General features: G+C 34.7%; 1 protein-coding gene across 1 annotated transcript in view; it reads left to right on the top strand.

Moving 5' to 3' along the window:
* The window catches only part of LOC111430622 (DExH-box ATP-dependent RNA helicase DExH7, chloroplastic), a 28,370-nt gene extending 3,893 nt beyond the window's left edge, over positions 1 to 24,477 (top strand). The window contains exons 5-34 of the mRNA XM_023066940.1: positions 869 to 1,019; positions 1,176 to 1,651; positions 3,026 to 3,244; positions 4,261 to 4,372; positions 6,498 to 6,683; positions 7,637 to 7,716; positions 8,970 to 9,092; positions 9,315 to 9,401; positions 10,207 to 10,307; positions 11,577 to 11,634; positions 12,172 to 12,237; positions 13,122 to 13,204; positions 13,317 to 13,500; positions 14,564 to 14,710; positions 14,823 to 14,924; positions 14,996 to 15,148; positions 15,843 to 15,947; positions 16,545 to 16,685; positions 16,803 to 16,892; positions 16,971 to 17,027; positions 17,516 to 17,599; positions 17,898 to 17,996; positions 18,110 to 18,250; positions 18,613 to 18,683; positions 19,621 to 19,690; positions 20,135 to 20,227; positions 20,416 to 20,628; positions 21,096 to 21,188; positions 22,201 to 22,323; positions 24,059 to 24,477. Of these exons, the coding sequence (XP_022922708.1) occupies positions 869 to 1,019; positions 1,176 to 1,651; positions 3,026 to 3,244; positions 4,261 to 4,372; positions 6,498 to 6,683; positions 7,637 to 7,716; positions 8,970 to 9,092; positions 9,315 to 9,401; positions 10,207 to 10,307; positions 11,577 to 11,634; positions 12,172 to 12,237; positions 13,122 to 13,204; positions 13,317 to 13,500; positions 14,564 to 14,710; positions 14,823 to 14,924; positions 14,996 to 15,148; positions 15,843 to 15,947; positions 16,545 to 16,685; positions 16,803 to 16,892; positions 16,971 to 17,027; positions 17,516 to 17,599; positions 17,898 to 17,996; positions 18,110 to 18,250; positions 18,613 to 18,683; positions 19,621 to 19,690; positions 20,135 to 20,227; positions 20,416 to 20,628; positions 21,096 to 21,188; positions 22,201 to 22,323; positions 24,059 to 24,136 (3,786 nt within the window). The 3' untranslated portion in view covers positions 24,137 to 24,477. The remainder of the gene's footprint in view (positions 1 to 868; positions 1,020 to 1,175; positions 1,652 to 3,025; positions 3,245 to 4,260; positions 4,373 to 6,497; positions 6,684 to 7,636; positions 7,717 to 8,969; positions 9,093 to 9,314; positions 9,402 to 10,206; positions 10,308 to 11,576; positions 11,635 to 12,171; positions 12,238 to 13,121; positions 13,205 to 13,316; positions 13,501 to 14,563; positions 14,711 to 14,822; positions 14,925 to 14,995; positions 15,149 to 15,842; positions 15,948 to 16,544; positions 16,686 to 16,802; positions 16,893 to 16,970; positions 17,028 to 17,515; positions 17,600 to 17,897; positions 17,997 to 18,109; positions 18,251 to 18,612; positions 18,684 to 19,620; positions 19,691 to 20,134; positions 20,228 to 20,415; positions 20,629 to 21,095; positions 21,189 to 22,200; positions 22,324 to 24,058) is intronic.
* Positions 24,478 to 26,511: the final 2,034 nt, after the last annotated feature.

Genomic DNA, 26,511 nt, shown 5'->3' with positions numbered 1-26,511 from the left:
CACGTAAAAAAAAAAAAAAAAAAAAAAAAATATCAGACTCATATGTCTCTAAAAAGATTTAATTGTACAGTTGCAAGGAGATCTGAGAGTCTAACCCATTTCTCTATTTCGTCTTCAAATATATTTCTTCTATTGAGATTACAACTACTATAATGGGTGTTCCAAGATCCTTGTATGGATATATCTTTGTAGAGTGATAATGGTAAAGGCGGGGGACTTCATTGCCAATGGTTATCAGCCATAACAGGCAGTGAGGGAGGCCTGCATAATGGGCTATAAACTCAGTGGTATAATATGCCCCTGATAATTGCGTTGTTGTGCCAAGGCCGTGAAGGCTCGCAGCCCCAATACCTGACTTTGAGGTATGGATTGTCAAAGGCACATTAGTATTATATATTTCTACTCTTCGAATTGGAGTTTGAAACCAAACTTCTTAGATGAACTGATTTAGGTGAGATTCAATGTAGAGCGACTTACTCGTAGGACCTAGATAGTTTGGGAGGATCACCTTGGCTCCTCTCTTCTAAAAAATCTACACATCCCTTATCAATATATGGACAACTGTCTCTCAAACATAGTTTAGGTTTGGCCCCAATGGAAAAATAAAACGAAGCACCTAAAGCCATTTGAAAAGTTTCATATTTACCCATCGCGCTTCTTTCTATAAATATTTTCCCGAAGCTTTGTGAAAGGGGATTGCTTTAGCCTCTTCTCTGGGATGCTTTAATCTTATTGAAATATAAATTATTTTGTATCCACATATTTTCTTTTTATTCTTGGATTAATACAATCAATCTAATGCTTCTTCTTCACCTTTTCTGTTTTGTTAATTTAATAAATAACACTATTGTTTAATTAATTAAGATAGGCTTCTCGAGCAAGGTCTTATGATGTTATTGCGGAAGAGTATTATGCTGCACGGTTGGAAGCTGCAAAAGCGAAGGAAGAAGGGGATAAGAAAAGACAAGAGACAGCTGGCAACACCATTCGCAAGCTTAAACAGGAGTTGTTTGCTCAAGGTAATATTTGATTTCCCCCTTGATTTATGTCCTCCATTTTTTCCCATCTTAATGAAAGTTTTGCTACATAAAAAAATAAAAATGTTATACTTATATGTATGTGTAAATGTTTGATATGTATTCCATCTTTTATCATTCCACCGATTTTCGAAGCAGGGTTATCAGATGATATGCTGGCTTCTGAATTTGAGTTTGGAAGGGCGTTGGACAATGCATCAAAGGATGCACCTACGCAGGACCAAAATTTTGGGGTCAATCAAACAGACGATGTTGGTAGTAGTTTGGATTTATCAGTGCATAGAAATGAATCTGTTGATATAGATGGGAGGGATCGGTCAACTTCCAAGGAGATATCTGTAGATCTTATGTCTTCACAAGAAAAAGAATCAACTGTTGATGTGGATGGGAGGGATTGTTCAACCCCCAAGGAGATATCCGTAGGTCTTATTTCTTCACAAGGAAAGAATGACTGTGAAGAGCTTGAAGATGTGGAGATCGGTAACTTTTTTGTGGAAGATGTCGAGACAAATTCAAATGTAGCACAGGAATTACTGGAACTCAAGAAGAGAGAAAAATTGAGAGAACTTTCCAGCGGGAAGAATTTGGAGAAATTAGATGGCATATGGAAGAAGGTAATATATATGATGCCTCGAGTTTCATAGTCTTTTTGCTTTCTATATATGAACATAAAACTTCTTTGTTTCTTAGTCTGTAAGAAAAAAAAAGGTAATATATATATATAAAAGTTCATGCCTGTCCCAAGGCCCAGATTTTAGAGACACCAAAGATTTTCCTTATTAAGCTTATCCAAAGGTTTGAACATGTGACCTCTAGGTGTGTTACTTAGAGACTGTATGCCTTAATCTACTGTTGCACCTTGGGGCTAAAAAAGTAAAGAAGATTTTGGAACCGTGTGATTTCAGTTTTATGTTGGATTATTTGGTTGGAAACAAATAAGAGAATCATTGGAGATAAGTGTAGATGTTTAAAGTAGAGTCAATTTATTTATTTATTTATTCTATTTCTCATGATCGACTGGGTGTTTCTATTTCCTTGAGGCTGTCTCGTGGAATTAGGCAAAGTAAGATTCTCTCCCACTATCTTCCTTTTAGTTCAGGTGGCTTAGAAAACTAATCTCAGGGAGCTGGGTCATGTTCTACACCATCCCTTCACTTTGGAAGTTTAGGGATCTATCAATTAATCATTCATTTTTGTGTGTGTAGCTAGGAGTAAAATGCTTTCAAAAGCGTAAGAAGATGCTGAGAGGTTCTCTTGAAAAAGAGTCAAAATATGGGTTTTGTTTTTTTTCCAAAAAGAGAACTGTTATTGAAGATTGAAACTGGAAAGTCACAAGAAGTTCAAAGAAAACTAGCTCCTCCCTAGATTTGGGGGCTTTTATCTATCTCTTTAGGTTGTTTTGCTGATGCTTTTTGCACTCCCAATGGGAGTTTGTCTTTAAACATTTTCTTTTCCTTTTCATTAACCAATAAAATGTTCGTATCCAGTTAAAAAAAAGGAAAAGATAAAAATTACAAGAATGCCCCCAATTAGTAACACAAATCCAATTTGTGGATTACCTATAAAAATGTGAAAAACTATTGAAGTTTGGATTTGATTTCTATTTGGTCTCTAAAAATTTCAAAACTAGCAATTTGGTTCCTGAGGTTCAAAAAACGGTTCTAATTGGTCCCTAGTTATGTTCATCAATAGAAAAATGATTTGACATTGTTGAGGTTTTAAATTTTCAGGTTCTTGATGTTCAATTATTAATATTATGTAGATGTTGGTTTCTCATTTTAATTTCATAATTTTATGAAGACTTCAAGTTTTTTATTCTCTAGTTATTTAGATTCTGCAAATAAATTCTGTGGACTTGTTTCATTTGATACATACACATTTTTGTTTCTTGTGGAACACATTCATTTTTTCTAGTGCGCTTGTATTCTTGCTTTCGTTTTCCATGAAAGTGTGGTTTCTCGTAATAAAAATGCTTGAAATGAATACAGGGGGACCCACTAAAGATTCCCAAGGCTGTTCTTCATCAATTATGTCAAAAAGCAGGGTGGGATGCACCAAAATTTAACAAAATCCACAGAAAGGAAAATGTTTTTTTCTATGCTGTCAACATATTGCGTAAAGCAAGTGGGAGAGGTAAAAACCGAAAAGCTGGAGGTCTTATCACACTTCAGCTTCCCGATGCTGATGAAATTTTTGATTCTGCGGAGGTACTTCCCCTCTTTCACAACTTTTACGTTATAATACATTGTTGTGCTTAGCCATGGTGAAAATTAGAATTGGGAATTAAATCATCGATGCACCAGTTGTGCTCTTTATTTAGGTAGGAAGCAATTTAATTAAAGTAGAATATAAAAGAAAGAAGGGGAGACGAGATGATCATTCATTGCTTAAGACCTCAGGGGTGTATAAAGGACACACTTTATGTATGGTGCATGAGAGAGGAGGGATTCTGAATTAAATTTGGCGACCCTAGTGGTATTTCACATCCTTCGAATTAGACTCTAGCTATGACATTGTGCCATAATAGTTATCTACCTTAAGGCGCTAGATTCATTTAGTTGCAAGAGCTTTTTTTTTTTCCCTCAGATGAGGTCAGAAGGAGAATTGTTGTTGTATTGATACATAATGAGAGGGCATTAGTGTTTATCAATTAAAAGTTCGTTTCCAGTTAAAAAGAAAGGAGAGTACATTTTTTCTGAACAAGAAACAACTTCTGATTGATAATGAAAAAGAACAATTCTTTTTAAGAACAAATGAGGATCCAAGGAGTACTCCTTGACGTAGTTTTTAGTTTTCAAATTTATGTCCCCTCCTAAGCGAACGGGGGTTTTGGAACAGAGGCCCTTCAACACTCGGCGATTTACCCTGACCACTGCACGACAACCACCTTCCGTCAAATCAAAATAGAAGCATTACAAAATGATGCCTCTAGTTCTGCGGGATTGAATTGAATTGTACACCAATCAACAAGTAATTTGAATCCTTTTGGACAGAAATCATTGGCCCCATGACATCACATCCAAAACTTCAAAAATACAAAACCATTTGTTATTGTCTTATCCTCAATTTCCAAAGCATTTCCAGGTCACATAACGCTTACTTTGTTATTGTCCTATAGCTCTGCTTCTTCATTCTGATCTCCTTCACATCTAGTATTAGTTTGTGACTTTTTTTTTTTTTTTTTATCTGATTACTAGTTCGTTTGTAAAAACTTTTCTCGCAGGATGCCCAGAATAAGGTGGCAGCTTTTGCTCTTTATCACTTGTTTCCTGATGTCCCTGTTCATCTTGCCCTTATTGAACCTTATGCCACTCTTGTTATGCAGTGGAAGGCAGGTAATGGTTTCACCTTTTGATCAACTAAATGACTCGGCTTTTCATTCCATTTGCTGATGCAATAGAGGAAAATATATAGAATATTAAAGCTTGCTATAGCACCTAGGAAATGGAGGTTTATATCATTACAAAAAATTGTGTGCGCTTTTTAATATTGTATGACTAGTCATAAATTGTGTTGGCAGTATATATTTTTTAAAATTTTAATGAGAAACCAACTTTCGTTTACTGGTTCAGCCAAAAGTCTGGATTATAGAAAACATTTCTCCAATGTATATGACATTCCATATACATTCCATACTTATGGTACATGTAGCAATACTAGTAAAATTGTCGATATAACTAATACAAATGATTTCTTATAATATGATCAAATAAATATTGCAGGTTCATCTAGTATTTCAAATATGGGTACATTAGACTTTTGGTTCTCCAAGTTGGATTTGTGTCAAATTAGTCCCTAGGCTTTGAAATCGAATAATCAAGTCACCAACATTTAGGAAATACTAAATTTCAGTCCCTCATTTAACATAAATAGTTAATTATTAACGAAAGTGATGGCGTGACATTTTAAAAAATATCTCTTCTCTATACCAATTAGTTTTGAGGTGGAATCCCATGTTTATCAAATATATGGTATTTGCAACGACCCAAGCCCACCACTAGCAGATATTATCCTCTTTGGGCTTTCCCTTTCGGGCTTCCCCTCAAGGCTTTAATAAAACGCGTTTGCTAGGGGAAGGTTTCCACACCCTTATAAAGGGTGTTTTGTTCTCCTCCTCAACCAATATGGGACTCTCACATCCCACCCCCGGGACCCAGCGTCCTTGCTGGCACTTGTTCCTTTCTCCAATCGATGTGGGAACCCCACCAAATCCACCCCTCTTCAGGGCCCAGCGTCCTTACTGGCACACCACCTCATGTCTACCCCCCTTTGGGGAAGAGCCTCCTTGCTGGCACATGGTTCGGTGTCTGGCTCTGATACCATTTGTAATGACCCAAGCGCACTGCTAGCAGATATTGTCCTTTTTAGGCTTTCCCTTTCGGGCTTCCCTTCAAAGCTTTAAACCGCGTCTGCTAGGGGAAGATTTCCACACCCTTATAAAGGATGTTCCATTCTCCTCCCCAACCAATGTGAGACTCTCACATGGTATTCGAGTAGAATCCTACGCATCTTATCAAGATTGTGACGTCTCTTCATCTTTTCAATGTGGGATTCTCAACAAATAATAACAATAATCATTACTATAGTTACATAAAAAAAGAAACCCATGTTCTTCCTTTTTTTTCTTTCTCCTCCATCTTCTTTTGTCTCCTCTTCCCTTCTCCTTGTCCTTCTTCTTCCCCTCTCTTCCATTTCTCCTCCTTAGGTCTGAGAGTACAAAAAAAAAAGAAAAAAAAGAAGCAGGAATGATGGTCGCTGTCATCTCCAACTCCTCCTTCTTCGATTTTGAATCCTTACAGATTTGAATATGAAAAAAAAAAAAAGAAAAAAAAAAAGAAAAAAGAAAAGAAAAGAAAAAAGTGAAAGCTGAGGAACATCCTTGCTGTTCACTTTGTTTTTTGTATAGCTTTTCTTAGATTCAGATTTGATGAGGGGAAGGCGAAGAAGATGAGGATGAGGAGGAGAAGAAGATGACAACAGCGATGGTGACTGTGGTGGGATGATGACGGTGGCCGACAGGGGAAAAGGTGAAGGGGAGGGGAAGGGGCAAGGGTGGGGGAGAGGAGAGAGATTTTTAATTTTTGATTTAACTTTATAATATTTTAAGTATAATTATAGTCATAATTCTTTTTATTTTAAAAATGCCTCGTTAGCGAACCATTGACTATTTAACAAATTTTGTTAATAGAGGTACCAAAATTGAGTATTTTTTTAATGTTGGGGACTTGATTGTTTAGTTTTAGAACTTAAAGATTAAATCAATACAAATCTCATACCTTGGAGACCAAAAGTGTAGTTTACCCTTCCAATATTTAGTCTCGTAATCATAAACATTTATATGATTTGTTAAACTAGAAGTCCAGAACAACAAAATATGCGTGTGTATATGTCCTTTATCACTAGATCTTTTCAATCTTAGCCAATTGAGGACAAGTATGCTTAGAATTTGTAATCTTGCAGGCGAATCAACTAGCAAAGTTGATGACAATGAGAAGGATCGAAGGGCTAGTTTTGTTGATTCTTTGCTCGATGCATCCAGTTCTGATTCTGCTTCTAAAACTTTTGTTGGGAAGATTGAACAGCTCCATATTGAGGATGACAAGAAACCGACTGTTTCTGATCTTGACTCACATTCATTCGTGGAAAGTAAGTAGTTTAAACATGTAAGAAAAGAATACAAGATTTTTCGTTGGAATTTGTACACTATTTTAGTTAGCTATATTAAAAAAATGTTGATGAAAATGTAAAAGATGCAATAGTTAGTCAATATGGTGTCGTTAGAGCTAGAATATTTGCAGGTTATATGAGAGAAATCTAGATCAAACCCACATTAGCAAGTGTCAGGAGATTGAGCTAATCTATAGTTATAAAAACTCTGGGAAAGAAATTTGGGTATTTTACGTTCATAGTCTATAGAACCAATCTTCACAAAGAGAGAGGGTGGCCAACCAAAATTGCTGTAAGGATCACTTTCACATTAGCATGAATGGGGTCCTGCTAGCCAAAAGGTGCTAAAAGATCATACTCCAAAATCTGCTTTCTGACTCACAATAGACGAAAAGATGCTTCTCTGATTTATTGTCTTTCATACATATGATACAACAGTTTGTAGATATAGCAGCATTCAAACTCATATGTGACAATGCGTGCCAAGCTCAACCTCTATGTTACAACAGTGGCAGAAAACTGTTGGATGATACCAAATAAAATTCCTGCGGTGTAGTGATGGCTTCAGGGAGAATAAAGTAGTCCCTTCTTATAGATGATGGATTGAAGTTTGTGACCTTTCCCCTCACCTCTGGGCCAGTGAGGTTCTCTCCTTCACTGGGGACATGTGTGGTGGTCTGGAAGAAATGGCTAAGAAAGTAGGATTAATGCAGTAATAGCCATCAGTTCCTGGCTCAAGCAGCCAAAAGAAAAAAAAAAAAAAACGTAGTGTCGTCTATGTCCTTGTCATGTTGGATTTGTGTTATCAGTATTCGTTCTTCTTAGATATGGAGTGTTCTCTCTAACCTATGTCATCATTGCTTATATATCCCTCTATATAGTTAAAGTAATCCTCAATGAAGTATGCTTTTGTTTTCTTCTTTTGATTGCAGGATTAAACTCTAATACGCAGAATGAAAGTTCCCATTTAAGACTGGAACATGAGAATAAAAAGAAAACTAAACGATATCAGGTTTGGGAATTTATTTATTCTTGTTCATTTTAGATGTATTGTCGATCATATGTTCCTTGTGTCACTTGACATATATGATAAGAAACAAAAATTATCAGGTTTGGAATGGTTACGTTAAGGACACTAAGTTTACTATTTTCGTTAATGACTTTCTTCGTGGGAAAATTAAAGCCATTTGTGGAATTCGACAAGATGATCCATGCTCGCCTTTCCTATTTTTACTTGTTGAAGATGTTTTAAGCGGCCATGTGTTTAAAGTTTTCCCTTAAGGTTTGCCTCTGACTGGAACATCCCAACATCCTCTAATTTGATTACTGATCACTGGTTTCGGAGTTTCACAAAGCTGGTAGAGCATACAGCCTTGGAAATCTAGCCTTAAACATCCAGAACTAGACCAAATATTGTGCCAGGAGAAAGAAAGGGAGCCATCCCTGTTTTTATAGATGAAAGACCTTCAAATGTTTTTTTTAAGCTTAATTGATACTGGACCAGTGATTGGAGATAACAGAAAGAAGGCCAACCACCTCCAAAGACTCATGGTTTGCAAATGGATGACGAAAGGCCAACGAGAGCGAGGAAGATAAATTAGTGGTAGGCAAAATGAAGGCCACCAAATGCAACCTCTTTTTTTTGACAAATGATAAAGTTGTGGAAATAATGTACAAAGGAGTTTGTCTCCCCTCCCAACAATCCTCTCAAAAAGTGAGTATCAGACCCATGACTTATCTTCGGCTGAACATTTAACAAACAGGGAGAATAAAGGACAACCTAAGGCAATTGTATAGGGGTTCTTACTAGAACCCTCCAGCTAACTGCCTAAAATCCATTCAAATATATGGGACCATTCTTACTCAGTTTGATCCTAACCAAGAAGCATGCAGTTTCTTGGAGAAACATTGCACCCATTTTGTTGAAAAGCCTCATTATGCAATCTCTAAAAATTCAACTGTACGTGATTGAAATGCCTTGTAACTAGCAACTTCTAATAAATTATGTTGAATCTCTGTTACCCCATTTCCTCCTCAACTAATTGAAAACCACTAGTGATAGAGGAGTGTACCAGTGAAGGAAGAGTGTTAAAGTATTTGATAATACGTTAAATTTACTATAATCCATCAAATTAAACTTTTGGGTTCAAATGATTTAATGTGTATTTTTTAAGCGCTTAATGGAAAGTGCTAGTTTCTTATACCCCTCAAACCCTATTTGTTCAGTGATTTTCTCAACGGTTCCCTCAATTCTTTTTCATCCAGGATATGTTGAAAAATAGAGCTGCGCTTCCCATTGCTTCATTAAGAGGTGATATATTGCGTCTGCTGAAGGAGAATAGTGTTCTTGTTGTTTGCGGGGATACAGGTTCCGGAAAGACAACTCAGGTTCATGTTTGTTTCAAGTGTAATTGTTCCAATATTATTCACTTTTTCTCTAAAAAAGAAAAATAAAAAAACGTATGAATAGTTTGGTTTCACCAATACCTAGTTTCACAGGTTTTTTTGAATGTTCTCTGGCTAGTATCAATTAGCATACGTGCACGTTTCTCCTTCTGGTCTTCTGCTTATTTTACTCTTGAAGATTTCTCGTACAATTGTTTTATGTAGGTTCCGCAATTTATCCTGGATGACATGATTGAATCGGGACATGGTGGACTGTGCAACATAGTATGCACACAACCAAGAAGAATAGCGGTAACTATAAGTTTTTCATTTGAGATCTTTATGGTTGTGTGGTTGAAATCTTGACCTTTGTTTCTATTCTCCTGCAAGTAAGATTTTCGGGGGTGATTTATATTAATTTAATAAATGAACTTGATGGACAATAATTGTTACCATATGTTCTTCGTGATATGTATATTATATATGTCATCTGTGATTTCTTCCATCTCATATGAAATGATATGTGTGCCATGCAGGACCACATCTTCATTTTATGATTTATGTGACAGGGATTCAAAGTTTTATCATCTATATTCGTTGTATGATTTTTTTCTGGAAAAAAAAAAAAAACTTAAGCCTGTGACTGCTAGTAATTCGTATATAGTTCTCACTAATCACTGGTGTTTTCTTCCATGGGGTCGGGGTTTGGTTCATCGTAGGATGATTTTTGTTACTATAGTTTCTGAGAAGGCTCAAATAATTTTTCCGTCCTTGTTTTTTCCTTTCCCTTTTGGTTTTTTTGAGAACTTTAAATACATCAGTGAGAGGAAAATGTCAAATCAAGGTGGGTCAAATTTATGTTTTGCTCTCTCATTACTATGTATTACTGGGATGAACATGAAATTATGTTCTTTATATTTACTTATAATTCTGTCCTTGCTAGTTAACCATTGTTGGAATTTGATATTTCAAGTGTACTAGCTTGACTGAAAATCTTTTTCCCCCAAGCGTGAAATGGATCTAGTAGTTACTCTTTGTACTTTTTTTTTTTTTTTGTGGCACTTATTAAATAAAAATCTTTGATTTTGTGTCCTAAATTATGATACTAATCTTGTAGGCTATTTCGGTTGCGGAAAGAGTTTCTGATGAACGTTGTGAACCTTCCCCGGGTACAAATGGCTCTTTGGTTGGTTATCATGTTCGTCTGGATAGTGCAAGGTGTCAATGTGCTTTCATAAACTTGTGGATTCTTTAAGTTTACAGTATTTTCTGTTTATGTAATCTGATCCCTTAATCTGGGTATTGCATTTCATACAATATGAATCATTTCTTAGGCCTCCATTTATAGACAGTTTCACCATTGATCATTTGTTAAAATGAATAGATAGATTGTCTTTTAGACAATTGGATAGATTAACTTTTAGGCAATTGTTCCAAGGAGAAGAAGAAAAGAAAGAACAAAAATATATACTTTCAAAGGGGTCAATATAAAAATAAAAAAATAGTGATAAAAAACTACCCAAGCAATACTATTTGTATTTAGGAGCCGTTTGGAGTGAAAGAGTGGAATGGAAATAGGGGTTTCAATGTTCCCTAGTGGATCTGCCTGAAATGGGTTACCTGTTTGGGGCAGGGGTGAAGAGAAAGGTAATTTTTTTTTTTCAAGTATAGATATAATTTAGTTTATCATTGGGAGGAGTTAAAAATGGCTCAAAGGAACGGAATGCTAGGACCTTCGGTAACAGTTCCTCACAACAAGCCCTTCTCCTAAAAGAGCTTGCCATCAGTGACAGAGAGCTGGAAGAATGTCAAATTGACGGGAAAAATGGCTAGAAAAACAGTCATCAAAGAATGTTTGCTCTTCATATCTTCTTCCTAAGAGATTGGATGGAGACAAAACTATAAGATGAAATGTCTCTTAGAGGGGGATGAAAACACTGGTTTCTATCACATATATGCAGCAACTAAAAAAAGAAGGAAGAATTGTATTTTAGAAGTTCTGAGTAATCAAAATGTCAGCTTGACCCATGACAAAAGATACCGAAAAAGTTTATTGACTCCAATAATGTCATTTCAGCCCCATTAATATTGATTCTTCTTGGGGCCATTTTATAAAATTTCAAACCCACAAGTGTGGGGAAGTGTTGAAGTATTGATACCTATCAGCTAAAGTTAAGCTTGTTTAGCCATTTAATGTATATCTTATCCAAATATACCTTAGGTGTACTGTTCTGGTAATAGTTCTACTGTTTTACTGTTCTGGCGGCTAGGATATATGCTTGGGGTGGCCTATGCAGTACCTTGAATCTTAGTTACCTTCTGTCATCTACTTTGACTAACTTTTCAGATTTTCCAGACAAAGGGACATTTATTTTTCCAAGATGAAAATAAAGTTGCTTTCCTCTCAAATTTTATCTAATTTCTTCTCACATTGGTTAGTTATTGTTGTTATTATTATTATTATGTTATTTATCTTTCCTATTTCAGGAATGCCAATACAAAACTTCTATTCTGTACGACGGGCATTCTTCTGAGACAAATTGTGGTCTGTCATCTAATTTTTTGATACATCATTACATATAATAATTGAAATTGAAACTAACTGGTAAAATTTGAAAGCAAATTAAATATTTGTTTTTTCTTCTAAAATATTCACTTTCTTTCAACTCCTCAGATATAGGATCTTTTTAATTTAAAATATGCAAATAAAAGTAATGAAGATTAAATTTGGTGCGTTTGAGAGCTTGAGATTGATAGGAGCTAAGATGAATGAGTTGAGCGATGGTCCTATTAGAAAATGAGTAGATAAGAGTTGAAATAGAGTTAACGACAATCACCTAGACACAAAATTTATACCTTAATGACCTATTCGAAATTTATGAATGCACAAAGTTTTCTTCTACAAAATCTTGAACATTTAAGGACTGAACTTATAATTTTAACAAAAAATGTAATACCACTTTTATTGTTTTTAAGGTAATTAATAAAGATATTTGAGCATCATTGTAATTTGTAATAAATATTTTCTATTTTCTCCAGTTTTCTTGCGACCAAATATAATTTGTAACTGTTTGAGTTGTAGGGAGATGGAAATTTAACTGGTATCACTCATATTATCGTTGATGAAGTGCATGAACGGTCTCTACTGGTGAGTTTGTGTTCACTAGTCTTATTTATCTATGTCGACCTGTTTGATGGCCCAGACATAATTGGTTTTTATTGTAATTTCTTGATGTTTACCCAGGGGTGTTTCCTTTTCAATGAAGCAATATGTTTTTGATGATCTTTGTTTTGTTCCATTTATTTCGGAAAAACACAGTTTTGGTACCTGAAACTTAGGGGGTTGATGTCTAATTGATCCTGGTGGTTTGAAAATAGACACTTCCATATCTTTGGTTTGGAAAATGATTCTAAATAGTTCCTTCCGTTAGTTGACTTAACGGAATGCTTATGTGAGAGTTAAATGAAGTGTCAAGCTGATTCTGTTTTCACCCCCTTTGGGAGTTTGTATCCATTGAACATTTCCTTTGATTATATCAATGAGGAGTTGTTTCTGATTTTTTTTCTTTTTTTTTATGAAAAAAACAGCATCTCAAACTACTCCAATCTCACTTTCACACATTTATCTTGAAATCAAGATTCGTAAACCTACACCTTGGATACAGGTTTCCTAAACCTATATTTAATAAACCTTCTTAAACCTCAAGCTTAACACCCAGAATACAGGTTTGCTATAAACCTATATTTCCTAAACCCTTTTCTTAAACCTCAAGCTTAACATTCCTAGGTTTTGATGCCGAACCCATTCTCTAAATGCCCAAGTTTTGTAAAGAGAGAAACACAAGGATGTTTTAGAAAAGCCTAAGGATCTTATGGAATTAGAGGGTTGATGTCTTATTTTCCCCTTCCCATCTTTTCTTTTGGGTCCTTATACTAAACGAAAGTTCTGTCTATTGTCTAAATGAATGGATTTCTAATGTTAAGTTTTCGAAGATGAAACAATGGTTGACATGAAACTTCATTTTTCTACAGGATGATTTTCTCTTAGTTGTTTTGAAGAATCTGGTTGAGAAACGTTCTGCTGAAAGCTCATCTCCTCTGAAGGTTATTCTTATGTATGTTTGAACATTATATCCAATCTGGTAATTTGTTATGGATACAAATTATAAATATATGATATTTAGAGCTTTGGTACCATTCTTCAATTTTAGACTTTTTGAATCTCAGGTCTGCAACAGTTGATTCAAACCTTTTCTCCGGATACTTTGGTAACTGCCCTGTAATCACTGCAGAGGGAAGGATGCATCCGGTGACCACTTACTTTCTTGAAGATATTTATGAAAGTACTGGGTATCTCCTCGCTTCAGACTCCCCTGCTGCCATAAGATATGAAGTATCAAGTGGCAAAAAGGTATCTGGGAACATGGATCCTATTATATTAGATATTTTTTCTTTGCAACATCAATTTCTGCTAACTGGCATCGGGAATTAATATTGAGTCCTTAAGAAATAATTATTTTCTTTTTTTTGCCTAAGATATACTATGCCTTCAGTGAACTTTCGTACATGGACTAATTCCTCTCCCTGTTTACACATCAGCAAGTATTTTTGTAGGGATTTTGTTTTTGGTGGCATTATTTTCTAATAAAATATTTGCGGATGTCTTTTTATAAAATAATTATGATTGAAGGTTTTTCTTTTAACCTTATTAGTCATCGTTTAACTTTAATATTGGTTACTAATATGTTCTATTATAAATGGTAGACGTTGATATTCTTAAATCCACCATAAACTTGGACCGGTTCAACGATTATTATTGATTAACTGTGGTACCCATTGACTAACATGCGTTGGTGTAGCCTTAGTGACAAGGGAGATAAATCTTTAAGAAATCTAACCCAAGTGATCTTATTATCATTCAATAAGTAATACAAAAGACTAACTCTCTACTCATAGAAACCCTCTATCTATATTAGTTATAACTCTCCTTTTTTGTAATACATCTCTTTACGTTTCTTATTTATTTATTTTAAAGAAAACCCTCTATTGTAGAGGATTAACTACAAACTAAGTATCTAAAAGAACTAAAAGAACGTAACCAAAACTATTAAGCTAACTTACTGCATCATGTGTTCTAATTTTTGTTATATTAGCAATTATATTTCAATTTGCTGTTTATTTAACATTGTATCAAAATTTACTATATTTGCAATTATCCACCCCTATCATTTGTGTTAAATGTTGTCTAATTACATGTTTTATTAAGTATAAACATTCCATATTATCTGCTGCACATTCCCCCACACCTTGACAGTTGTTTATTTTAAGAGATATGAAACTCTTGATTCAGATCAGACTTACTAGATTGTGGCGTGTAAAGCCTCCATTCTGATATAACTTCCCAGTTGCCTATTATAAACTATCATGATTGCTGATATATCAATTTTCAACTCTTGTATCTTGAAAATATTCAGAATGCTCCAGTCAATTATCGAAGAGGAAAGAAAAACCTCATATTATCTGCATGGGGTGACGAGGCTTTACTTTCTGAAGCCTGTACGAATCCTTACTACAATTTAGATTGTTATCAATCATACAGTGAGCTAACACAGAAAAATCTGGTAATTTTCTTTTACATGAAATATTGATAGCATATTTATCTCCTCTTTTCAAGTCAAACCACAAGATAGCTATAGTTCTGCTTAATAAAGATCCAATTATTTGATTGTACAGGAAAGACTAAACGAAGATGCTATTGATTATGATCTTCTCGAAGATTTAGTGATTCATGTGGATAAAACTTTTGATGAGGGAGCCATACTTGTATTCTTGCCAGTAAGTTATTATTGTTAACTGTGTATTTTCTTAACTTGAAAAGGTATTTACCTCACTATTTTGCGTAACAGGGAGTGTCAGAAATTAACTTGTTGTATGATAGATTAGCAGCTTCATACCAATTTGGAGGACAGGCTTCTGATTGGATTCTTCCTTTACATTCATCCATCGCATCTACTGATCAGAAAAAGGTGTTTTTGCGTCCTCCTCATGGAATCCGTAAGGCAAGTCTCGTAACATGTAGGGGGTACTTCTACTTATTTGTTCTTTTTTTACTTTTTATTTTGTTCAAGAATATTATGTAGGAATTCTATTAAATTAAGGACCTTAAGTCACTTGGTCATGGCCAATGAAATTGTGATATAACATAACAATCAATTAGACGGTATTTTGTGTCATTAATTAATTTATATTAATTGGTCTATACAAAAATACATATTTTCCGTCGTTAAAATATTAAATAGATGACAAAATATGTATATCATTAAGCTAGTTTGGCTCTTTCTTGTCTCTCTGACCGACATATGGGTCAAAACCAACTGACATACGTTGGTTTGATTAGTTTTCAGAATACTACAAGCACCCCTAGTTTTTGTTGTACCTACATAATACACACACGAAAGTCCTATATATTTTACACTTCCTGTTGGGCTGTTGTCCTCCACATATATTTCGGTATGACCCTTTTTGCCTATATTTTTTAAACAAGAGCTCTGATTTATCATTTATTAGTACAATTTTGTATTTGTTAGGGTAAGGGAAGAAATTTAGTAGTAGTAAAATGTTCACGGAAGTTGAATGCTATTTGTTATTTTTTTCTTACTTCTGAATGTAGTTTGAACCAGGTTTTCTTTTGCTTTTAAATGCTTTGTATCTGTGGTGTTTTTGTTGATGATTATGAAATATCTTGGAATTCAGGTTATAATAGCCACCAATATTGCAGAGACGAGTATTACAATTGATGATGTGATTTATGTGATAGACTGTGGAAGGCATAAGGAGAAACGTTACAATCCTCAGAAGGTCATACGCTTTTTGTATTACCATAACCATTGTCTTAACTGGGTGGCGGTCGCATTTCCCCTATATCTATATTCACAACTTTTTGTCTATAGTTCCCATTTCCAGTTGTCCCCAGTGGTAAAAAAGAAAACTCTAGACAGGCTTGGATTCCAATAAAATAATCTACCAGGATCATTATTAAAGAGAAAATTATGAATCTTTATTGATTTTATCTAATCATATGACCTTCTTAGTTACAATACAATTACAGTGTATGTGATCTAACTACAACTATTTAAAGAGTCTCATAAAAAAAACTACAACTACTTAGAGCAAACCTAATCTTGAAGAGGAACATGATAACATGTTAATATTACTAAACCTAGTGGTAGACCAAAATATGCAAGAGAGATAAAATGTCATTTCTGTTCAAAATAAGATTAAAGAATTATTGCTTTGGTGGGGAAGGTAGAACGATCAATGAAAGATAGCATTAAATAACTCCCTTTTCCTATTAGTAGTTAAAAAATCGAAGCTGCATTTACCATGAATTTGTTTGGATATTTTCCCATATTATTCTAATCTTTTGTTGATTATCTTTGGATTGGTCACCTTTAGAAATTATCAAGCATGGTTGAGGATTGGATTTCTCAAGCAAATGCTAGACAGAGGCGAGGAAGAGCTGGACGTGTGAGACCTGGTAATTGCTTTTGTTTATACACACGTCACAGATATGAAAAGTTCATGCGCCCTTTTCAGGTATTTGTCTGCAGTGAAGTTTTCTTTTAAAATTGTCATGGCTGTTATGCAACTTATGCTCCTATGCAGTTGTGTAATTTTGTGTTGCTATTTTGTTATTCTTTTTTATGATCTTAGGTACCAGAGATGCTCCGGATGCCGTTAGTGGAGTTATGTTTACAGATTAAATTACTTTCTTTGGGTTACATAAGGCCTTTTTTATCAAAGGTGAGTATTCTGGTAGCTCCAACTCCCTTGATGATATTCTCTATGGTTACAGTTGCCAACTAATTGTTTTTCTTCCAGGCTTTGGAGCCTCCTAGAGAAGAGGCTATGACATCAGCAATATCATTATTATATGAGGTACCAACGTTATGGCCATTATTTATTTCTTTGATTGTAATAAACTCAAAAAGCTAATATGTTTAATAAGGATCAAGTTCATTGGTCAGATGAAATGTACAGGGAGAGGGAGAGGAACTTCCTGGTCCTGGAGTTACAAAATGTTATCCAATTGGATATTATATAAAAAGGATTAGGTGCAAAAATGCTTGGAATATTGATCGAAGCAAAACCTACCAAAATACTGAAAGATTTCTAAGATTCTAAAAAACTAGCATTACATTGCAGAAAGCCACGGAATCCAGCTCTTATTCTGAGCAAAACCATACACATGAGGATGGTGTTTCCAGGGAATGAAACACAAGATTGTTCTTTTACATTGTTGTGAACTTGTTTTAAGTCACTTTATTCATGCATTTATCTGCACAAATGTGATCCCCCCCATTGCGCATAATGTAATATACATGTGAAGAATAATTATATCTTGTGCTCCCAATCATCAAATTTAGGTGGGGGCTCTTGAAGGCGATGAAGAATTGACTCCTCTTGGACAACATTTAGCAAAATTACCTGTTGACGTATTGATTGGGAAGGTATGCATTCAATAATTAATCCTTTTGTAGCATATATGAATAATTTTTAGAAAAGAAGAAAGGACACTTGTGTTTCTTTAGTATCCTTTTGTAGTATATGTGCAGCTACTGGCTGTCTCAGTACATACAACTTTTAGGAAGTATCTTGTTTTAGCACGCTGTTAATTTTCCTTCTGGTTTTGTTCTCTCTCTATTAGACCTGTCTCTGTCTGCTGATGCATGTACTTGTTGACGCATACATCCTCTCCAAGATGAAAGTTAGGCTTGGCTCACCGTAATCTATTCTCTATGACTGCAGATGATGCTATATGGTGGAATTTTTGGTTGCTTGTCTTCCATTCTCTCAATTTCAGCATTTCTGAGCTACAAATCTCCATTTATTTATCCAAAAGATGAGGTCCAGTTGTCTATGGTTTCTGAATTCCTTCATGTTCTCCTAACTTGTCTGTTCAACTGTGAACATGACCAAAAGGTTTTCAAAATTAATATTAGTGTTTCAATACTTTTCAGAGGCAGAATGTTGAACGAGCTAAATTGGCTCTTTTGTCTGATGAGCGATATGGTTTGGGTGAGTCATGTAGCAATGACAAGCAATCTGACCACCTGATTATGGCAACTGCATACAAGAAATGGGAAATACTTTTGCATCAGGTTAGATATCTTGTACTCCGCCTGGAGGTATTTAAACTCTCATGTTAACTCCACTCATTCGACCTCTGCTTCAAAGTATATTGTGGAAGTTAAAGTTGATAATGAAATTTTGTTTTCATTTTTTCTTGTTTGGTGACTCAAATGTGTTGGTTGCTATGAGAAATTGAAGTTATCCACTTGATAGTTTTTTTGTGTTCATTCTGAAAAGAACAACCTTAGTTTATTAGCTAAGAGTAGATCTCTTCATGGGTTTCCAGCCTAGTAAATGTCTGAGGCTCTGAGCAAAATATGATTTCTTTCTGTCCTTGAATTGGTACCTCCACATCAATTGATATTATCTCATGAGAATTTTATTTTTGCAGAAAGGACCTAAGGCTGCACAGGAGTTCTGCAAATCATATTTCTTAAGCAGTTCAGTGATGTACATGATAAGGTACAATGTCTGACCATAAGGGGTTTTTTCCCTCCTGTAAGATTCATTGATATTGATAGGTGTGCATTAAGGTTAAAGTCAACCTTTATTAGTTCAGTGAGGGTCTGATGCATTGATGTCAAACTTCCCAGAAGTACCTTTTCTTTTAATTAGTAGAATTTTCTAGTTTTTTGTTATGCAACAAACTGAATATGATTCAGAGGGAAAACATGCAAACCTTTTTAGAGTTACAAAAAGGATCTCCAATTAGTGAGCGAAATTCTGAGAGTAGTTTCAAAACTGTTTACATTGAGAGCCTAAAGCAAACTTTTTAGAAAAAAAAAAAAAAATTATGTTATCTCATAGCTGATACTCAATTTCTCCACAACATTGAAGGCTTCCACTTTCTTTAGTCAAAATATCCAGAAAACCATTACCAAACCACCTCCTTATAAGAACTGAAATTCTGCCAATGGATGACTTGAAAAGCATGAGATCAGCTGAATTTCATGGAACCCAGGCCAAATCAAAGGCTTCCGGTGAATATTTTAACATTATAGATGTTTAAATGGAATAGCTTCTCGTTGGTGTACCTTATCTATAGTGCTTGTTGGCTATTCTTCTGGTATTTATAATATTTAGGTCTTTCCTTGTTTTTGTCGGGGCAATCTTTAGCTTTCCATCTTTCTTTCTCAGTCTATACTTCATGGACTTCGAATTTTTGCCTTCTTATCATCCCTGCAAAGTTTTGTTTCTGGTTAAAAAAATGGAGTATGCTAATGCATAGCAGTTATCATTTAATACTTCTAAAAATAATACAATTTTGTATGCCAATGCAACTGCATCTCCATCTGAATGATGTGCTATAATGCCTTTATCAGTATTTGCAGTCAAATATCCACCTAATTGTTTGGTAATTTCTGTATTTAATTTCATTTTTTTTCCACTTTATTTTCAGGGACATGAGGGTACAGTTTGGGACATTGTTAGCAGACATTGGGCTTGTTGATCTTCCCAAAAAATCTCGTGTAAGTTGACCCCAATAATTGAAGATATTTACCTAAAAATTGTTTGCAAGAACCTCTTAAATCAAACAAAAGAAAGCATCAGAATGGAGTTTCACGAAAACATGGTCATTGGCTCTTGAATTATTATGGAGAACCGGGAATCAGAATGGAGGGGGGGGTGGCAGGAAAGCTTATGCTTTCGGTTTTGGTGATTTAACAATATTATAAATTGACCCCAAGGAAACTTGCCAAATTTAGAACAGTGACCCTCTTTTTGGGTGCTAAAACACTACTGAAGTGTTTCACTGAACAGAACAGAAAAATGTGGGCTACTACTTTTATGTTGTGGTTAGATGCTAGAGTGGCATATTGTAAACTTCAACAGTTAGATACTCAAGTTCAGAAATTTCATTCTTTAGTAGTTTGAGTTTCTCTTTGCAAGATAAAATATTATTCTTGTCTCAGTTTGATAGAGTAAGGAAGGAGGACCTTAATGGCTGGTTTTCAGATTCGTCCCAACCATTCAATATAAATTCAGATCATCCATCAATTGTAAAGGTAACTACTTTTGTCCGCTGTAACAGTGGACACTTCATTTTTGTTGATTATTTGACGCTGTGTTGTAAATATATTATGTTCAGCTTTGAGAATAAAGAACCTCTATAGATAAAAAAATAATAATAATTCAAACAAATTTTTTTTAGGATTTTCTATTTTCAAGGAAAAAAATCTAACTACTCTTGCAGGCAGTATTATGTGCAGGACTATATCCAAACATTGCTGCTGGTGTGGCAGGAATTACTGAAGCAGCTCTTAGTAGCCTTGGGCGGTCCTCTGGTCCTGCTACCACAGCTCGTCCATCGTTGTATGATGGTAGAAGAGAAGTATATATACACCCATCTTCTGTCAACAGTAATCTAAAAACATTTCAGTACCCCTTTCATGTGTTCCTTGAAAAGGTTTGTGACTCTTGTTTAGTTTATTCCTTCTACAAGTAAACATTCATATTTTTGTCTTCTTATAAACAGAGATATAAATGGAATATAAGTCTACGTCCAAAAACGTGGCTAAGTTTAATATCACTTTCATTGGCCTTATCCACCTCCGTATCTAACAATAGGAAAATGTTAAGCAGTTCAAAAGGTTGATTAAACTGTGCACATGATGAGAGAAGGGTGGATAAATTCTGAAAGGAATTTGCAGTAAAGTCAAAGCTTGTTTAGTTTTTAAGTATGTTCAATATTTAGAAATAATTGATAGGTTAAGTGACCAAACTGGGCACCTTTATTCTCTCTTTTTTTTTCCCTCAAATATATATATATATATATATTTTTAAGAAAAAGGTAACTGAACTTCCCTATGATTATTGAGTAATAGTCGCATCTTTTCTTGGCCATGACTGTTATCTGAATGAACAAATTTGCAGGTAGAAACTAATAAAGTCTTTATCCGAGATACCTCTGTTGTTTCTCCCTACTCCATCTTATTATTTGGTGGGTCCATTAATGTTCAGCATCAGGTATCGTTTCTATTTTATCTTTTTCTTTGTTCTTGCAGCAGTTAGATTAATTGTAAGTTAATGTAATGGGGAAAATTCTAAAAGTACACTGCTGATTAAGTTGCATGCAACGTAATCATGTACTGTTTTGCTTAGACTTGGTAACATACTCATTTTTCATTGTCCTAGTATTTAAGAAAAGGTATTTTCTGGTCCTGTCACTGCGATGGCACATAATGCGTGATCACATGACCCAAAAATTTCAAAGACTATATTGATTGGAACCAAAAAATTGAAATGGAAATTTACAGAAAATAATATTATTATAAAAGAAGTCAATTACAATATCTGAAGCACGTCGAGAGAGGCATGGACTTTCCCACAAACTGTTCCTGAAAGGTCACAACTCAAGGTAAAAGTTGCCCAATGATGAGCCTTTGAGATTACCATTGAATGAGTTTAAAGTTCTCGTTGAACTAGCCGCTGGTCTCCACGCTTCCAAATCCACTCTGGTTCTGCATGAACAAGTCCAAGTGTTATTGACTAAAGGTGACTTTCAGTTAAACCTCAGTCATCTAGCTCTCCCAACCTCTTAACCCCAAAAGGGTAGCCGACAGAATGCAATCCATAATACCACGGTTTAAGTATCGATCTCTTAATCCTCCCGACTAATTGTGCAGATCCCTGGTATTTCCAAAATTGATCCCAAGTGTCGACCGTCGTATTCGAATCTGTTCTAGGGTGAGGGAAAGAAAAGTGTATAAAAATACCAACTTGTGAAGGTTCATTCGAATGTTTGGCTTTTTATTGTCTAAAGCATATAGTACTTGTGCGATTAATGAACTAGGTTGTAAAGCCTTCCTTTAATCCTTTGGTTGCAGTTCATTTTGATAGCATCTTAATGTATAGTTGATTGGCAATTACATATACATCGCATTTATAACAAGCGTTTATGAGATTAACCTTTCCTATCATCTCAAAATTGAAATACCCTTGACTCTTGTTCTTCTGGTTTCATGCTTTGTTGCCTCAGAGTGGAATTGTCATTATTGACGGATGGTTGAAATTGACTGCACCGGCCCAAATTGCTGTACTCTTTAAAGAGCTTAGATTGACCCTCCATTCCATTCTGAAGGAACTGATTAGAAGACCTGAGGTTCCATCAATCTACCCTTACGCTTTTATATTCATACGAATTAATTTCTTCGTATCTCTGGTTCTTCTGCTTAAAAAATGTCATGCTCGCGTACATTTTCTTCCAGGAACTATCATGGATAGGCTTTAGGTCTTATTCAGGAGACCAAATAATCTGAAATTTAGGTCCCATTTAATGACTATTTTGTTTCTATTGTTCTGTTTTTTAAATTTATGGGTTTTTTTATCCAATTTTCTTACCTTAGCCTTTACTTTTCTTAAAAGGAACTGTTGCAAATGCTGTTTTTTCTTATAGAGTTACATGCCCCTTAGGGAGAAAGACTAACTGCATCCTAGATAATAATAAGAATAAATCTTAATATCTAGGTAACAGTAAATTTAAATAAATTTAAATTTCTAGATACCATAGATCCCTAGATATTGGTTACAATAAATCAGAATAAATTTGAAGAGGGTAGATTGGGGGGTCCCACATCGATTAGAGAACGGAATGAGTGTCAGCGAGGACGCTGGTCACTGAAGGAGGGTGGATTGTGAGATCCCACATCGGTTGGGGAGGAGATCGAAACATTTTTTTATAAGAGTATGGAAATCTCTCCCTAGCAGACGTAGACATCTGTTATAATAAATCTAAATAAATCCAAATGATAGAGTTCAACTAATCTTATTTAACTAAATTACAAAAACATTACATTCCTTATCCACTAGATGGTCACCAAGACCAAGAGGCTCGTCTTTAGCTTTCGGAACAGAAACATTTGAATTTTCACTTTTTTCTTTAGTTTTTGAAACTTGATTTAGTTCTTGAAATCATTGTAGAACGTGAATAATAAAACAAAGAAACTTGTGTGGTGTTATAACTTAAATTTTTAGAAACAAAGAACCAAAAATCTAACATTAATCAAAAGGGGCCTTAGTTTCTGCATTTTCAGCTGTACACGATCTAAACATCGAACTTTACAAACTGTTCTTTGTTGCACATAACTGCACAAAATGGAAAGACGGTCAAGAAGTTGAAAAACTATTCAATATGTCTAGCGTGGCCTGTGTTTTAACTTGATTGGTCAAATACTGAAGCTCTCAGTACTCACCTTAGCAAACAACAAATTGTTTTCTTTTTGTGTTTGAACTCTACTTTGTTGGGAGGGGAGGGGGTGCTCTAGGGAATGATTACGAGTTTATAAGTAAGAAATACATCTCCATTGGCATAAGGCCTTTTGAGTAAGCTCAAAGCGAAGCCATGAGAGCTTATGCTCAAAGGGGACAATATCACACCATTATAGAGAGTCGTGATTCCTAACGTTGTATCAGAGTTATGCCCTTAATTTAGCCATGTTAATAGAATCCTCAAATGTCGAACAGAAAAGTTGGGAGTAGTCAAAAGTGACTCAAGTGTCGAGTAAAAGGTGTACTTTGTTCGAGGACTCCAGAGAAGGAGTCGGGTCTAGATTAAGGGGAGGCTGTTCGAGGGCTCCATAGGCTTCATGGGAGGCTCTATAGTATACTTTGTTTGAGGGGAGGATTGTTGGGAGGGAGTCCTACATTGACTAATTTAAGGAATAATCATGGGTAAGTCCAAAGCAAAGCCACGAGAGTTTATGCTCAAAGTGGACAATATCATACCACAGTGGAGACTCGTGATTTCTGACATACTTTTGTATTTCTCTTTCTCTGGTAGAAACATTATCCTTTGTTGAAATGATTCAGATGCATTACTCCTCTTTTTCTCCCTGCAGACTTCCATTATTATCAATAACGAGGTTTTGAAATCTATAGTTCGTTTGTTGTTAGAAGAAGACAAACCCCTTACATAGCTTGGTAATAGTCAAGAGTAACACCGACGATACCCCGAACCAAGACGAAGTGGTTCCATGCCGAAATGGTCCTTCCTCCAAATTTTCAATTGAAATCTAATGGATGAATTGACGAGGCAGATGAGAAACAACACTCATTTATACGGTTGGTCATTACTCGCTTTCGATTGGATACATTTTTTTTTATATACAAAGATGTTTGAACTATACTGGGAAGAAAAAGAGGACTGAGATTCTCACGCCGCTTTGCCATCAACACTGGTTTCGTCCCGAACTTCTCCAAAATTATGTACCCACTTTGATTCTTTTATAAAAAAACATTGTTGTATATTTTATATCCATATCTCGAGCCTCGATCTCAAGTCTGTTTAGTTATATTATTGAAAATTTAATATCTATTCCATGTTTCTGTCTCGATCTCTCGCTTTTTTATAATTATACGTTTTAATGTTATTCTACCCATTGTGTTGGCTAAGGAAATTTCTTGGATGTTAGAATAAGCAAGTAGGACAAGCATCAACTCTGCCAAACATTCTAGGGTTCTTAGGGGATTGTATAAAAAATGTATGATAATGGAGCAATTTCTCTTGTGGGACTGTTTATGAGTTAAAATACTATTAGGACAAGCATCAACTCTGCCAAACTTTTTTTTTTTTTTTTTTTTTTTTTGAAAATGGTAAGAGCTTTCTTCTTTGAGTTCCGTCAATGGCCTCTCAAACTAGAGGTAGAAATTTATCGAACGAACTGCATTCGGCCTAAAATCTTCACTATAAACTCAGTTCAAAGAGTGGATATCAACACATCTTTGTCACATTGTGACAGAGAAAGTAGGGGATTCAAAAGTAATAGTCCAATCTCAACGAAAAACAAGGGATTCCCACCGGAGCAAATCATTGAACCTTCTTGAACCTATTTACCTCGTACGTCAAATCAGGGAGAGTCCCCTCCCTGATTGAACGAACGAGGTAAAAACTTCTGTCCCAGGGGCCTTGCCTTGCTTTAGCCTCTTTAGGGGTTCTTCCTCTCTCTCATTATCATTACCTTCCTTCCTTGGTAGCTTCTTTCTCTACAGAACCGGAATCGGATTGAAGGAGGTAAAAAGGAGTTTACAGTGAAAGAATAAAAGGAGACTAAAGATGAATGAGACTTTACAAAAATGATTACAAATTTGAACGGAGATGAGGTCTCTAAATTTTCTACATTGTGTCTAATAAATTTTTTAACGTTGAAAATATCAAATAAACTTTTGAACTTTCGGTTTTGTGCCTAAACAGCTCGGGAGGGACTTTAAAGTTTGGAAATCTATTTGACATAAATTTGAAAATTTTAGAGATTCTGTAAAGTATCTTATCGGATTTAGATGACTATAGATATGTTCGTAAATCTTCAACTTTTCTTCTCAGTTCTTGAATATTCCTTCTACAATCTGAAACGCAAATTATGCAAAGATTGATCCTTTTGTTTACCATATTCGTTTACAAATCAACCTAACTAGTTTTGGGTAAATTGTATCATACTCATCACCTAAATTTGAGTTCCACCGAACATATTTTTTTGGTTCCTCAACTACCCTGTATACTCTACATGCTTACCAACACGATGGGATTGATCTAGTTGGTCCTAATATCAACATTAAATAAACGTCTACCTTCCAAATATGTTCTAATCTTCTTGAGATGGAAAATGTAAAGTAATATGTTTCGAGTTCAGTTTCCATTTGGTTTGTAAACATATTACACTTTTACCATTAAATTTTACGGCTTTAATTTTAAAATATTACATTTTTTACTTTCGAGTTTTGAGTTTTGTTTCCATTTGGTCTCTGGGTTTCGAGATTTACATTTTTACCCTTGATTTTCATTAAATACTTGCTTTTTCGTCATAAGTGATATTACTATTAATTAATTTATAACTAATTATTTTCACATTCACTATTAAAATAAATTAAAAATTTTACATTAAGCTTATTTAAATTAATTAACTAAAAGTAAACATCAAATATCATAAACGAGCCTGCATAACACTTCGAGGGTAAAAATGTAAAATACTGAAATTTACGAACTAAATGAAAACTAAACTCGAGAAAAACTAACTCAAAACTTAAGGTTTAAAAGAATATTTTATTTTCTCGAAAGAAAATAAAATTTTCCAACCTCTTACATTATTACCCGTATTTTCTAACATAATCGAGAAATAAATACTTAAATATTTAATAAAGATATACGTCTTAACCAATTAAACGGGTTAGATTGGACCAACTACTTAAACAAAATTTAAAAGAAATTAAGATAAAGTTGTTTCAACCCCTTATGAGTTCTTAAAAAAAAAAAAAAAAAAAAAAAAAAAAAAAAAAAAAAAAAAAAAAAAAAAAAAAA

Source organism: Cucurbita moschata, unplaced genomic scaffold (assembly GCF_002738365.1).
Source record: "Cucurbita moschata cultivar Rifu unplaced genomic scaffold, Cmos_1.0 Cmo_Scf00034, whole genome shotgun sequence".
Lineage (NCBI taxonomy): Eukaryota > Viridiplantae > Streptophyta > Magnoliopsida > Cucurbitales > Cucurbitaceae > Cucurbita > Cucurbita moschata.
This window is presented reverse-complemented; position numbering and strand designations above follow the sequence as displayed.